This window comes from Hyla sarda, unplaced genomic scaffold (assembly GCF_029499605.1).
Source record: "Hyla sarda isolate aHylSar1 unplaced genomic scaffold, aHylSar1.hap1 scaffold_423, whole genome shotgun sequence".
NCBI lineage: Eukaryota > Metazoa > Chordata > Amphibia > Anura > Hylidae > Hyla > Hyla sarda.
In genome coordinates this window covers 82,157-97,338 of record NW_026610438.1, presented here as the reverse complement: position 1 = coordinate 97,338, position 15,182 = coordinate 82,157, and the positions used below count along the sequence as shown (strand labels likewise).

General features: G+C 42.8%; 1 protein-coding gene across 2 annotated transcripts in view; it reads left to right on the top strand.

Moving 5' to 3' along the window:
- Positions 1–15,150, top strand: part of AATK (apoptosis associated tyrosine kinase) — a 169,330-nt gene extending 154,180 nt beyond the window's left edge. For both annotated transcript variants that reach the window (XM_056553872.1, XM_056553871.1), the window contains exon 13: positions 11,614–15,150. In XM_056553872.1, the coding sequence (XP_056409847.1) occupies positions 11,614–11,642 (29 nt within the window). In that variant the 3' untranslated portion in view covers positions 11,643–15,150. The remainder of the gene's footprint in view (positions 1–11,613) is intronic.
- Positions 15,151–15,182: the final 32 nt, after the last annotated feature.

Here is a 15,182-nt window from a genome sequence, read left to right as displayed (position 1 = left end):
TTACATTATGTGGCAGTATTATATTCAGGGGGTACAGTGTGTGGCAGAATTATATTCAGGGGTACATTGTGTGGCAGTATTATATTCAGTGGGTACAATGTGTGGCAGTATTACATTCAGGGGTACAGTGTGTGGCAGTATTATATTCAGGGGTATAGTGTGTGGCAGTATTATTTTCAGGGGTACAGTGTGTGGCAGTATTATATTCAGAGGGCACAGTGTGTGGCAGTATTATTTTCAGGGATAGAGTGTGTGGCAGTATTATATTCAGAGGGCACAGTTTGTGGCAGTATTATATTCAGGGTACAGTGTGTGGCAGTATTATTTTCAGGAGTACAGTATGTGGCAGTATTATATTCAGGGTTACAGTATATGGCAGTATTATATTCAGGGGGTACAGTGTGTGGCAGTATTATATTCAGGGGTACAGTGTGTGGCAGTATTATTTTCAGGGGTACAGTGTGTGGCAGTATTATATTCAGGGGTACAGTGTGTGGCAGTATTATATTCAGAGGGCACAGTTTGTGGCAGTATTATATTCAGGGTACAGTATGTGGCAGTATTATATTCAGGGGTACAGTATGTGGCAGTATTATATTCAGGGTTACAGTATATGGCAGTATTATGTTCAGGGGGTACAGTGTGTGGCAGTATTATATTCAGGGGTACAGTGTGTGGCAGTATTATATTCAGGGTACGGTATGTGGCAGTATTATATTCAGGGGTACAGTATGTGGCAGTATTATATTCAGGGGTACAGTATGTGGCAGTATTATATTCAGGGGTACAGTATGTGGCAGTATTATATTCAGATGGTACAGTGTGTGGCAGTATTATATTCAGAGGGCACAGTTTGTGGCAGTATTATATTCAGGGTACAGTGTGTGGCAGTATTATATTGTGGGTTACAGTATATGGCAGTATTATATTCAGGGGGTACAGTGTGTGGCAGTATTATATTCAGGGGTACAGTATGTGGCAGTATTATATTCAGGGGTACAGTATGTGGCAGTATTATATTCAGGGGTACAGTATGTGGCAGTATTATATTCAGGGGTACAGTGTGTGGCAGTATTATAATCAGATGGTACATTGTGTGGCAGTATTATATTCAGAGGGTACAGTGTGTGGCAGTATTATATTCAGAGGGTACAGTGTGTGTCAGTATTATATTCAGGGGTACAGTGTGTGCCAGTATTATATTCAGAGAGTAAAATGTGTGACAGTATTATATTCAGAGGGTACAGTGTGTGTCAGTATTATATTCAGGGGGTACAGTGTGTGGCAGTATTATATTCAGAGAGTACAGTGTGTGGCAGTGTTATGTTCAGAGAGTACAGTGTGTGGCAGTATTATATTCAGGGGGTACAGTGTGTGGCAGTATTATATTCAGGGGTAAAGCGTGTGGCAGTATTATATTCAGGGTTACATTATGTGGCAGTATTATATTCAGGGGGTACAGTGTGTGGCAGAATTATATTCAGGGGTACATTGTGTGGCAGTATTATATTCATTGGGTACAATGTGTGGCAGTATTATATTCAGGGGTACAGTGTGTGGCAGTATTATTTTCAGGGGTAGAGTGTGTGGCAGTATTATATTCAGAGGGCACAGTTTGTGGCAGTATTATATTCAGGGTACAGTGTGTGGCAGTATTATATTCAGGAGTACAGTGTGTGGCAGTATTATATTCAGGGTTACAGTATATGGCAGTATTATATTCAGGGGGTACAGTGTGTGGCAGTATTATTTTCAGGGGTACAGTGTGTGGCAGTATTATATTCAGGGGTACAGTGTGTGGCAGTATTATATTCAGAGGGCACAGTTTGTGGCAGTATTATATTCAGGGTACAGTGTGTGGCAGTATTATATTCAGGGGTACAGTATGTGGCAGTATTATATTCAGGGTTACAGTATATGGCAGTATTATGTTCAGGGGGTACAGTGTGTGGCAGTATTATATTCAGGGGTACAGTGTGTGGCAGTATTATATTCAGATGGTACAGTGTGTGGCAGTATTATATTCAGGGGGTACAGTGTGTGGCAGTATTATATTCAGGGGTACAGTGTGTGGCAGTATTATATTCAGGGGGTACAGTGTGTGGCAGTATTATATTCAGGGGGTACAGTGTGTGGCAGTATTATATTCAGGGGGTACAGTGTGTGGCAGTATTATATTCAGGGGTACAGTGTGTGGCAGTATTATATTCAGAGAGTAAAATGTGTGGCAGTATTATATTCAGGGGGTACAGTGTGTGGCAGTATTATATTCAGAGAGTACAGTGTGTGGCAGTATTATATTCAGGGGGTACAGTGTGTGGCAGTGTTATATTCACGGGTACAATGTGTGGCAGTATTATATTCATGGGGTACAGTGTGTGGCAGTATTATTTTCAGGGGTACAGTGTGTGGCAGTATTATATTCAGGGGTACAGTGTGTGGCAGTATTATATTCAGAGGGCACAGTTTGTGGCAGTATTATATTCAGGGTACAGTGTGTGGCAGTATTATATTTAGGGGTACAGTATGTGGCAGTATTATATTCAGGGTTACAGTATATGGCAGTATTATGTTCAGGGGGTACAGTGTGTGGCAGTATTATTTTAAGGGGTACAGTGTGTGGCAGTATTATATTCAGGGGTACAGTATGTGGCAGTATTATATTCAGGGGTACAGTATGTGGCAGTATTATATTCAGGGGTACAGTGTGTGGCAGTATTATAATCAGATGGTACAGTGTGTGGCAGTATTATATTCAGATGGTACAGTGTGTGGCAGTATTATATTCAGAGGGTACAGTGTGTGGCAGTATTATATTCAGGGGTACAGTGTGTGCCATTATTATATTCAGAGAGTAAAATGTGTGGCAGTATTATATTCAGGGGTACAGTGTGTGCCAGTATTATATTCAGAGAGTAAAATGTGTGGCAGTATTATATTCAGGGGGTACAGTGTGTGGCAGTATTATATTCAGAGAGTACAGTGTGCGGCAGTATTATATTCAGGGGGTACAGTGTGTGGCAGTATTATATTCAGGGGTACAATGTGTGGCAGTATTCTATTCAGGGGTACAGTGTGTGCCAGTATTCTATTCAGAGAGTACAGTGTGTGGCAGTATTATATTCATGGGGTACAGTGTGTGGCAGTATTATATTCAGGGGTACAGTGTGTGGCAGAATTATAATCAGGGTGTACAGTATGTGGCAGTATTATATTCAGAGAGGTACAGTAGTGGCAGTATTATATTCAGGGGTACAGTGTGTGGTAGTATTATATTCAGGGGTACAGTGTGTGGCAGTATTATATTCAGAGGGTACATTGTGTGGCAGTATTATATTCAGAGGGTACAGTATGAATATAATACTGCCACATACTGTACCCTCTGAATATAATACTGCCACAGAGAGGTACAGTGTGTGACAGTTTTATATTCAGAGGGCACAGTGTGTGTGGCAGAATTATATTCAGAGGGTACAGTGTGTGGCAGTATTATATTCAGAGGGTACCGTGTGTGGTATTATATTCAGAGGGTACAGTGTGTGGCAGTATTATATTCAGAGGGTACAGTGTTTGGCAGTATTATATTCAGAGGGTATAGTGTGTGGCAGTATTATATTCAGAGGGTACAGTGTGTGGCAGTATTATATTCAGAGGGTACAGTATTTGGCAGTATTATATTCAGGGGTACAGTGTGTGGCAGTATTATATTCAGGTGGTACAGTGTGTGGCAATATTATATTCAGAGGGTGCAGTGTTTGGCAGTATTTTATTCGGAGGGTGCAGTGTGTGGCAGTATTATATTCAGAGGGTACAGTGTGTGGCAGTATTATAATCAGAGGGTATAGTTTGTGGCAGTATTATATTCAGAGGGTACAGTATGTGGCAGTATTATATTCAGAGGGTACAGTGTGTGGCAGAATTATATTCAGAGGGTACAGTGTGTGGCAGTATTATATTCAGAGGGTACCGTGTGTGGTAGTATTATATTCACAGGGTACAGTATGTGGCAGTATTATATTCAGAGGGTACAGTGTGTCAGTATTATATTCAGAGGGTACAGTGTGTCAGTATTATATTCAGAGGGTACAGTGTGTGGCAGTATTATATTCAGAGGGTACAGTATGTGGCAGTATTATATTCAGAGGGTACAGTGTGTGGCAGTATTATATTCAGAGGATACAGTATTTGGCAGTATTATATTCAGGGGTACAGTGTGTGGCAGTATTATATTCAGGTGGTACAGTGTGTGGCAATATTATATTCAGAGGGTGCAGTGTTTGGCAGTATTTTATTCGGAGGGTGCAGTGTGTGGCAGTATTATATTCAGAGGGTACAGTATGTGGCAGTATTATATTCAGAGGGTACAGTGTGTGGCAGTATTATATTCAGAGGGTATAGTTTGTGGCAGTATTATATTCAGAGGGTACAGTATGTGGCAGTATTATATTCAGAGGGTACAGTGTGTGGCAGTATTATATTCAGAGGGTACAGTATTTGGCAGTATTATATTCAGAGAGGTACAGTGTTGGGCAGTATTATATTCAGAGGGTGCAGTGATTGGCAGTATTTTATTCGGAGGGTGCAGTGTGTGGCAGTATTATATTCAGAGGATACAGTATTTGGCAGTATTATATTCAGGGGTATAGTGTGTGGCAGTATTATATTCAGGGGTATAGTGTGTGGCAGTATTATTTTCGGGGGGGTACAGTGTGTGGTAGTATTATATTCAGAGGGCACAGTGTGTGGCAGTATTATTTTCAGGGGTAGAGTGTGTGGCAGTATTATATTCAGAGGGCACAGTTTGTGGCAGTATTATATTCAGGGTGCAGTGTGTGGCAGTATTATATTCAGGAGTACAGTATGTGGCAGTATTATATTCAGGGTTACAGTATATGGCAGTATTATATTCAGGGGGTACAGTGTGTGGCAGTATTATTTTCAGGGGTGGTACAGTGTGTGGCAGTATTATATTCAGGGGTACAGTGTGTGGCAGTATTATATTCAGAGGGCACAGTTTGTGGCAGTATTATATTCAGGGGTACAGTATGTGGCAGTATTATATTCAGGGTTACAGTATATGGCAGTATTATGTTCAGGTGGTACAGTGTGTGCCAGTATTATATTCAGAGAGAACAGTGTGTGGCAGTATTATATTCAGTGGGTACAGTGTGTGGCAGTAATATATTCAGTGGGTACAGTGTGTGGCAGTATTATATTCAGGGGTACAGTGTGTGGCAGTATTATATTCAGGGTACAGTTTGTGGCAGTATTATATTCAGGGTACAGTGTGTGGCAGTATTATATTGTGGGTTACAGTACATGGCAGTATTATATTCAGGGGGTACAGTGTTTGGCAGTATTATATTCAGGGGTACAGTATGTGGCAGTATTATATTCAGGGGTACAGTATGTGGCAGTATTATATTCAGGGGTACAGTATGTGGCAGTATTATATTCAGGGGTACAGTGTGTGGCAGTACTATAATAAGATGGTACAGTGTGTGGCAGTATTATATTCAGATGGTACAGTGTGTGGCAGTATTATATTCAGAGGGTACAGTGTGTGCCAGTATTATATTCAGAGAGTAAAATGTGTGGCAGTATTATATTCAGGGGGTACAGTGTGTGACAGTATTATATTCAGGGGGTACAGTGTGTGGCAGTATTATATTCAGGGGTACAGTGTGTTGCAGTATTATATTCAGGGGTACAGTGTGTGCCAGTATTATATTCAGAGAGTAAAATGTGTGGCAGTATTATATTCAGGGTTACATTATGTGGCAGTATTATATTCAGGGGGTACAGTGTGTGGCAGAATTATATTCAGGGGTACATTGTGTGGCAGTATTATATTCAGTGGGTACAATGTGTGGCAGTATTACATTCAGGGGTACAGTGTGTGGCAGTATTATATTCAGGGGTATAGTGTGTGGCAGTATTATTTTCAGGGGTACAGTGTGTGGCAGTATTATATTCAGAGGGCACAGTGTGTGGCAGTATTATTTTCAGGGATAGAGTGTGTGGCAGTATTATATTCAGAGGGCACAGTTTGTGGCAGTATTATATTCAGGGTACAGTGTGTGGCAGTATTATTTTCAGGAGTACAGTATGTGGCAGTATTATATTCAGGGTTACAGTATATGGCAGTATTATATTCAGGGGGTACAGTGTGTGGCAGTATTATATTCAGGGGTACAGTGTGTGGCAGTATTATTTTCAGGGGTACAGTGTGTGGCAGTATTATATTCAGGGGTACAGTGTGTGGCAGTATTATATTCAGAGGGCACAGTTTGTGGCAGTATTATATTCAGGGTACAGTATGTGGCAGTATTATATTCAGGGGTACAGTATGTGGCAGTATTATATTCAGGGTTACAGTATATGGCAGTATTATGTTCAGGGGGTACAGTGTGTGGCAGTATTATATTCAGGGGTACAGTGTGTGGCAGTATTATATTCAGGGTACGGTATGTGGCAGTATTATATTCAGGGGTACAGTATGTGGCAGTATTATATTCAGGGGTACAGTATGTGGCAGTATTATATTCAGGGGTACAGTATGTGGCAGTATTATATTCAGATGGTACAGTGTGTGGCAGTATTATATTCAGAGGGCACAGTTTGTGGCAGTATTATATTCAGGGTACAGTGTGTGGCAGTATTATATTGTGGGTTACAGTATATGGCAGTATTATATTCAGGGGGTACAGTGTGTGGCAGTATTATATTCAGGGGTACAGTATGTGGCAGTATTATATTCAGGGGTACAGTATGTGGCAGTATTATATTCAGGGGTACAGTATGTGGCAGTATTATATTCAGGGGTACAGTGTGTGGCAGTATTATAATCAGATGGTACATTGTGTGGCAGTATTATATTCAGAGGGTACAGTGTGTGGCAGTATTATATTCAGAGGGTACAGTGTGTGTCAGTATTATATTCAGGGGTACAGTGTGTGCCAGTATTATATTCAGAGAGTAAAATGTGTGACAGTATTATATTCAGAGGGTACAGTGTGTGTCAGTATTATATTCAGGGGGTACAGTGTGTGGCAGTATTATATTCAGAGAGTACAGTGTGTGGCAGTGTTATGTTCAGAGAGTACAGTGTGTGGCAGTATTATATTCAGGGGGTACAGTGTGTGGCAGTATTATATTCAGGGGTAAAGCGTGTGGCAGTATTATATTCAGGGTTACATTATGTGGCAGTATTATATTCAGGGGGTACAGTGTGTGGCAGAATTATATTCAGGGGTACATTGTGTGGCAGTATTATATTCATTGGGTACAATGTGTGGCAGTATTATATTCAGGGGTACAGTGTGTGGCAGTATTATTTTCAGGGGTAGAGTGTGTGGCAGTATTATATTCAGAGGGCACAGTTTGTGGCAGTATTATATTCAGGGTACAGTGTGTGGCAGTATTATATTCAGGAGTACAGTGTGTGGCAGTATTATATTCAGGGTTACAGTATATGGCAGTATTATATTCAGGGGGTACAGTGTGTGGCAGTATTATTTTCAGGGGTACAGTGTGTGGCAGTATTATATTCAGGGGTACAGTGTGTGGCAGTATTATATTCAGAGGGCACAGTTTGTGGCAGTATTATATTCAGGGTACAGTGTGTGGCAGTATTATATTCAGGGGTACAGTATGTGGCAGTATTATATTCAGGGTTACAGTATATGGCAGTATTATGTTCAGGGGGTACAGTGTGTGGCAGTATTATATTCAGGGGTACAGTGTGTGGCAGTATTATATTCAGATGGTACAGTGTGTGGCAGTATTATATTCAGGGGGTACAGTGTGTGGCAGTATTATATTCAGGGGTACAGTGTGTGGCAGTATTATATTCAGGGGGTACAGTGTGTGGCAGTATTATATTCAGGGGGTACAGTGTGTGGCAGTATTATATTCAGGGGGTACAGTGTGTGGCAGTATTATATTCAGGGGTACAGTGTGTGGCAGTATTATATTCAGAGAGTAAAATGTGTGGCAGTATTATATTCAGGGGGTACAGTGTGTGGCAGTATTATATTCAGAGAGTACAGTGTGTGGCAGTATTATATTCAGGGGGTACAGTGTGTGGCAGTGTTATATTCACGGGTACAATGTGTGGCAGTATTATATTCATGGGGTACAGTGTGTGGCAGTATTATTTTCAGGGGTACAGTGTGTGGCAGTATTATATTCAGGGGTACAGTGTGTGGCAGTATTATATTCAGAGGGCACAGTTTGTGGCAGTATTATATTCAGGGTACAGTGTGTGGCAGTATTATATTTAGGGGTACAGTATGTGGCAGTATTATATTCAGGGTTACAGTATATGGCAGTATTATGTTCAGGGGGTACAGTGTGTGGCAGTATTATTTTAAGGGGTACAGTGTGTGGCAGTATTATATTCAGGGGTACAGTATGTGGCAGTATTATATTCAGGGGTACAGTATGTGGCAGTATTATATTCAGGGGTACAGTGTGTGGCAGTATTATAATCAGATGGTACAGTGTGTGGCAGTATTATATTCAGATGGTACAGTGTGTGGCAGTATTATATTCAGAGGGTACAGTGTGTGGCAGTATTATATTCAGGGGTACAGTGTGTGCCATTATTATATTCAGAGAGTAAAATGTGTGGCAGTATTATATTCAGGGGTACAGTGTGTGCCAGTATTATATTCAGAGAGTAAAATGTGTGGCAGTATTATATTCAGGGGGTACAGTGTGTGGCAGTATTATATTCAGAGAGTACAGTGTGCGGCAGTATTATATTCAGGGGGTACAGTGTGTGGCAGTATTATATTCAGGGGTACAATGTGTGGCAGTATTCTATTCAGGGGTACAGTGTGTGCCAGTATTCTATTCAGAGAGTACAGTGTGTGGCAGTATTATATTCATGGGGTACAGTGTGTGGCAGTATTATATTCAGGGGTACAGTGTGTGGCAGAATTATAATCAGGGTGTACAGTATGTGGCAGTATTATATTCAGAGAGGTACAGTAGTGGCAGTATTATATTCAGGGGTACAGTGTGTGGTAGTATTATATTCAGGGGTACAGTGTGTGGCAGTATTATATTCAGAGGGTACATTGTGTGGCAGTATTATATTCAGAGGGTACAGTATGAATATAATACTGCCACATACTGTACCCTCTGAATATAATACTGCCACAGAGAGGTACAGTGTGTGACAGTTTTATATTCAGAGGGCACAGTGTGTGTGGCAGAATTATATTCAGAGGGTACAGTGTGTGGCAGTATTATATTCAGAGGGTACCGTGTGTGGTATTATATTCAGAGGGTACAGTGTGTGGCAGTATTATATTCAGAGGGTACAGTGTTTGGCAGTATTATATTCAGAGGGTATAGTGTGTGGCAGTATTATATTCAGAGGGTACAGTGTGTGGCAGTATTATATTCAGAGGGTACAGTATTTGGCAGTATTATATTCAGGGGTACAGTGTGTGGCAGTATTATATTCAGGTGGTACAGTGTGTGGCAATATTATATTCAGAGGGTGCAGTGTTTGGCAGTATTTTATTCGGAGGGTGCAGTGTGTGGCAGTATTATATTCAGAGGGTACAGTGTGTGGCAGTATTATAATCAGAGGGTATAGTTTGTGGCAGTATTATATTCAGAGGGTACAGTATGTGGCAGTATTATATTCAGAGGGTACAGTGTGTGGCAGAATTATATTCAGAGGGTACAGTGTGTGGCAGTATTATATTCAGAGGGTACCGTGTGTGGTAGTATTATATTCACAGGGTACAGTATGTGGCAGTATTATATTCAGAGGGTACAGTGTGTCAGTATTATATTCAGAGGGTACAGTGTGTCAGTATTATATTCAGAGGGTACAGTGTGTGGCAGTATTATATTCAGAGGGTACAGTATGTGGCAGTATTATATTCAGAGGGTACAGTGTGTGGCAGTATTATATTCAGAGGATACAGTATTTGGCAGTATTATATTCAGGGGTACAGTGTGTGGCAGTATTATATTCAGGTGGTACAGTGTGTGGCAATATTATATTCAGAGGGTGCAGTGTTTGGCAGTATTTTATTCGGAGGGTGCAGTGTGTGGCAGTATTATATTCAGAGGGTACAGTATGTGGCAGTATTATATTCAGAGGGTACAGTGTGTGGCAGTATTATATTCAGAGGGTATAGTTTGTGGCAGTATTATATTCAGAGGGTACAGTATGTGGCAGTATTATATTCAGAGGGTACAGTGTGTGGCAGTATTATATTCAGAGGGTACAGTATTTGGCAGTATTATATTCAGAGAGGTACAGTGTTGGGCAGTATTATATTCAGAGGGTGCAGTGATTGGCAGTATTTTATTCAGAGGGTGCAGTGTGTGGCAGTATTTTATTCAGAGGGTGCAGTGTGTGGCAGTATTATATTCAGAGGGTACAGTGTGCGACAGTATTATATTCAGAAAGTACAGTATGTGGCAGTATTATATTCAGGTGGTACAGTATGTGGCAGTATTATATTCAGAGGGTGCAGTGTGTGGCAGTATTATATTCATAGGGTATATTGTGTGGCAGTATTGTATTCAGAGAGTACAATGTTTGGCAGTATTATATTCAAATGGTACAGTATGTGGCAGTATTATATTCAGAGGGCACAGTGTGTGGCAGTATTATATTCAGAGGGCACAGTGTGCAGCAATATTATATTCAGAGGTACAGTGTGTGGCAGTATTATATTCAGAGGGTGCAGTGTGTGGCAGTATTATATTCATAGGGTACAGTGTGTGGCAGTATTATATTCAGAGGGCTCAGTGTGTGGCAGTATTATATTCAGAGGGCACAGTGTGCAGCAATATTATATTCAGGGGGTAGTGTGTGGCAGTATTATATTCAGGTGGTACAGTGTGTGGCAGTATTATATTCAGAGGGTGCAGTGTTTGGCAGTATTATATTCAGAGGGTGCAGTGTGTGGCAGTATTATATTCAGAGGGGGCAGTGTTTGGCAGTATTATATTCAGAGGGTGCAGTGTGTGGCAGTATTATATTCAGAGGGGGCAGTGTGTGGCAGTATTATATTCAGAGGGTACAGTGTGTGGCAGTATTATATTCAGAGGGTGCAGTGTGTGGCAGTATTATATTCATAGGGTACATTGTGTGGCAGTATTTTATTCAGAGGGCACAGTGTGCGGCAATATTATATTCAGAGGGCTCAGTGTGTGGCAGTATTATTTATTCAGGGGTAGTGTGTGGCAGTATTATATTCAGGGGTACAGTATGTGGAAGTATTATATTCAGGGTGTTCAGTGTGTGGCAGTATTATATTCAGAGGGTACAGTGTTTGGCAGTATTATATTCAGAGGGTATAGTGTGTGGCAGTATTATATTCAGAGGGTACAGTGTGTGGCAGTATTATATTCAGAGGGTACAGTGTGTGGCAGTATTATATTCAGAGGGTACAGTGTGTGGCAGTATTATATTCAGAGTGTACAGTGTTTGGCAGTATTATATTCAGAGGGTACAGTGTGCGGCAGTATTATATTTAGAGGGTACAGTGTTTGATAGTATTATATTTAGAGGGTACAGTATGTGGCAGTATTATATTCAGTCACTAATCTCTGCCTTTTCCCTTTCCTCTGTAGATAAAGTGAAGTCCGGGGATCAGCTGTGATGGAGCAGAAGTGATTTCTCCACCGCTCAGTACTGGACACCGCGGAGCCGGAGGGCGGCCTTACTGTCTTATTGGTTGCTGCTGTGAAGGAACCTTTTCCCCTGTTGCGGTCGGTGTACACGGGGGACATATTTGTGGTTTGCACTCAAGGTTCGGACTTGTACCAGTGTCTGCGCCGCACAGGCGGCCATCTTCTCATGAATGTAGGTATGCCGCCATGATTTTAATGACTGCGCATGTACATAGCGCCATCTACCTGTCTCTTTTTTATTCATTTCATGGAGGTATCTAAGATACCTCCCAGCACAGGCCAGGCAGCCATCTTGTGGGTGTGACTACTATTTGGCCCATCCCTTGTATGGCAGCTGATTAAATGCACAATATGGCTGCCTCCGCCATGATCGGGATAGGAATATATTTTTTATGTAATTTTAGATGGATGGGGCCACCATGGACTCAGAGACTATGCCAGGCCTGGACGCCCCTCCTCCGCCCTCAACAAGACAGCGAAATCGCATCAGATTTTTCTGTCACTGTGTAATGGATGAATTTATTATTAGATACAGATGAAATGATAATAGACGGTTGGATGGAGTGGCCACCATTCTCGGAGAGGTCTGGCCTGAAGGCGCACCAGATTTGTTTATCCATAAGACCTATAACATGGCTGCGTGTTCCGGCAACAGATGTGCCTGTCCATAGGATCTATTACCTGGCTGCGTGTTCCGGCAGCAGACGTGTCTATCCATAAAACCTATAACATGGCTGCGTGTTCAAGCAGCAGACGTGTCTGTCCATAGGATCTATTACCTGGCAGCGTGTTTCGGCACCAGATGTGTCTCTACATAGGACCTATTACCTGGCTCCATGTTCTGGCAGCAGACGTGTCTGTCCATAGGATCTATTACCTGGCAGCGTGTTTCGGCACCAGATGTGTCTCTACATAGGACCTATTACCTGGCTCCATGTTCTGGCAGCAGACGTGTCTGTCCATAGGATCTATTACCTGGCAGCGTGTTTCGGCACCAGATGTGTCTCTACATAGGACCTATTACCTGGCTCTATGTTCTGGCAGCAGACGTGTCTGTCCATAGAATCTATAAGATGCCTGCGTGTCCCGGCTCTAGCCTGAGGGGGCGCCATATGTGTCCATAAGATCTATAGGTGGCTGAAAATATTTATATTTTGTACCAGATTCTGATGTCCTGCTGTTTGTGGGGGGGACGCGGCCCCCCCACCATGTGTATATACATATCTATATACTGTATAAGCGAGAGTATAAGGGCCAGTGTACAAATGATTTATTTTTTACAATGACCTCCACACTATTTGCGCGCACCTATACACACTTATTATCCGTAACACAATGCGTACGCGGCACTTTATGCGTCAGATGCGAGCGGGCGAGAACCTCAGCTGAGGAGTCACTGCTCGCTCCTTTATTTATAGACGGGCAGCGGCCATTTTGTGGACTGAAACAACTGGGGGCAGGTGTATCGAAAACTGTATTGGGCCCCATTTTATCAGAACTGCCTTTGTTGACTATAGCAACCAATGTCCTTGCAAGTTCAGCCCACAAAATGGCGGCCACCTCAGAGTGACTCCACCCCCAGGTCACATGCATTCACTCGCTTTTATCTTCGCAATAACTGCATGACTTTATGGCGATCTGAGCCCCGTAATGATTGTGCCCCACTGATGCCTGTCATGTTACAAAACTACAACTCCCAGCAGGCCCGGACAACCTCTAACCACTGTCCTACACAAAGACTACAACTCCCAGCATTCCCTGCCAGTGGGAGTTAAAGTATCGAAACAGCTGGGACAGTTGGCCATAGCAACCAGAGTGGAGGCCCTGGTGACCATAGTAACCAACCCCAGCCCAGTAGTAGAGGCCCTGTTGGCCATAGCAACCACCCTGGGCCCAGCGTCTCATCTGCCCGGCATTAATGCAGCGTGGTCGCTGGTTGTTAGGGGCAACAAGACGGCTTTTTATTTTAAGGCCATTTTGATGATTATTGTCAGGATTCTAATGAGTCTGATTGGAACCTGAACAATGGGGAGATTTATGGCGCGGCCTTATTGTATTGCCCATAGCGACCAATCATCACTTTCAATTTCCCAGAGCAATATGAGTAATAAAAAGCTGAGCTGTGATTGGTTAGAGGAGGATCTTATATAAGACCGCGCCATAAATCTCCCCGTATCCTGAGTGATCGGCGGGGTTCCTCCACTGGTTATGGTCATGGACCAGACACCGGGCCCCACAGACTGCTGCCCCCAATGTTTATCCTGCAGAACAACCATGTGGGTGGGACTTAGGTCATGTGACTGACAGAGCCAGGTTATGTGACCTCATCGTCCTCGGGGGCCGGTCACTACTACGGATCACATGGTCTTCATTCACACCCACAGGGAGCGGCTCTGCAGAGTAAACGATTGGGGGCTCCAACTGTGGCTCAGAATGAGTCGGTCCTGTTCCATGGTGGTCACGTACGTCCCCAATATGGCTGTTAGTTCACACTACAGAATACGGTGGGACTTGGAGCAGAAATGAGGCAGAATCGGCCCTTATTTGTGCAGATAATTCCATGCCTAATAATACAGTGTGAACGGGTCCTAAGATTGTATTCAGCCACATCCTGGTGACATCTAGGGGCCCCTGAACACTATGCAAATTCTATAATTTGAAATCCCCCCATAGATCTAGTAGGATCCTGCGCCCATTGTGATCTGGAAGAATTAACTGTTTATTATTTCACCATAATCCACCCAGAACCGCGCTCTAGTCAATGTGGCGGTGTTCGATGGCCATGCCGCCATTAAGCGCCGATTCTGCTGAATTTCCGTAGTGAACATGGGCCTTAAATTTCCATATTCTCTGACGGGCCAAGCTAAGGGTCTCATTGCTGTGCACAGCTGGGGCCAAGTTTGCTGCTCAGGACCTCAGGAAAGCTGGGTGACAGCCCATGTGGGAGCTGTAATAGCCTCTACCAGCTTTCCCTGATGGTTATATCTGGGTGGCGGTTACTATAGTTACCATGGCAATACTCCGAGGCGTTTATATAGATTTTTGCTTCTGGGTGACGGCCCCTTGTGAGGAGTCCATGATGGTTACCACCAAGCTTTCCCCAAAACAAGCTGAACCATAAAAAGTAATGAGCTGTTTCTGGGAAAGCCATGGTCTCCATTACAGCTCTCAGAGGTCGTCACCCAGAGCGGTGAATTGACACGGAGCCATTCCAACCTCCATTTGTGCCCATCCACCTGTTTAGGGACTACAACCCCCAGCAGGCAGGACATGCTGGTTCTTCTGGTCCTCTGCGGAGTTGTACCTGTTGTACATTTCCGGCTATCGCTGCCAAAGAGACCCCCGTGTGACATTAGGAGGGCGATGGAGTCATTTACCCCTTTCCCCTCCCCGTTATTTTATTTTCCCCACGTCCTAAATTTGAGGTATAGGATACAAGTGCAATGAAAACTGTTCAATAAACTTAAGAGAATGTTACCGGATGTTTCTGTGTTCATTCACAGCGGCGG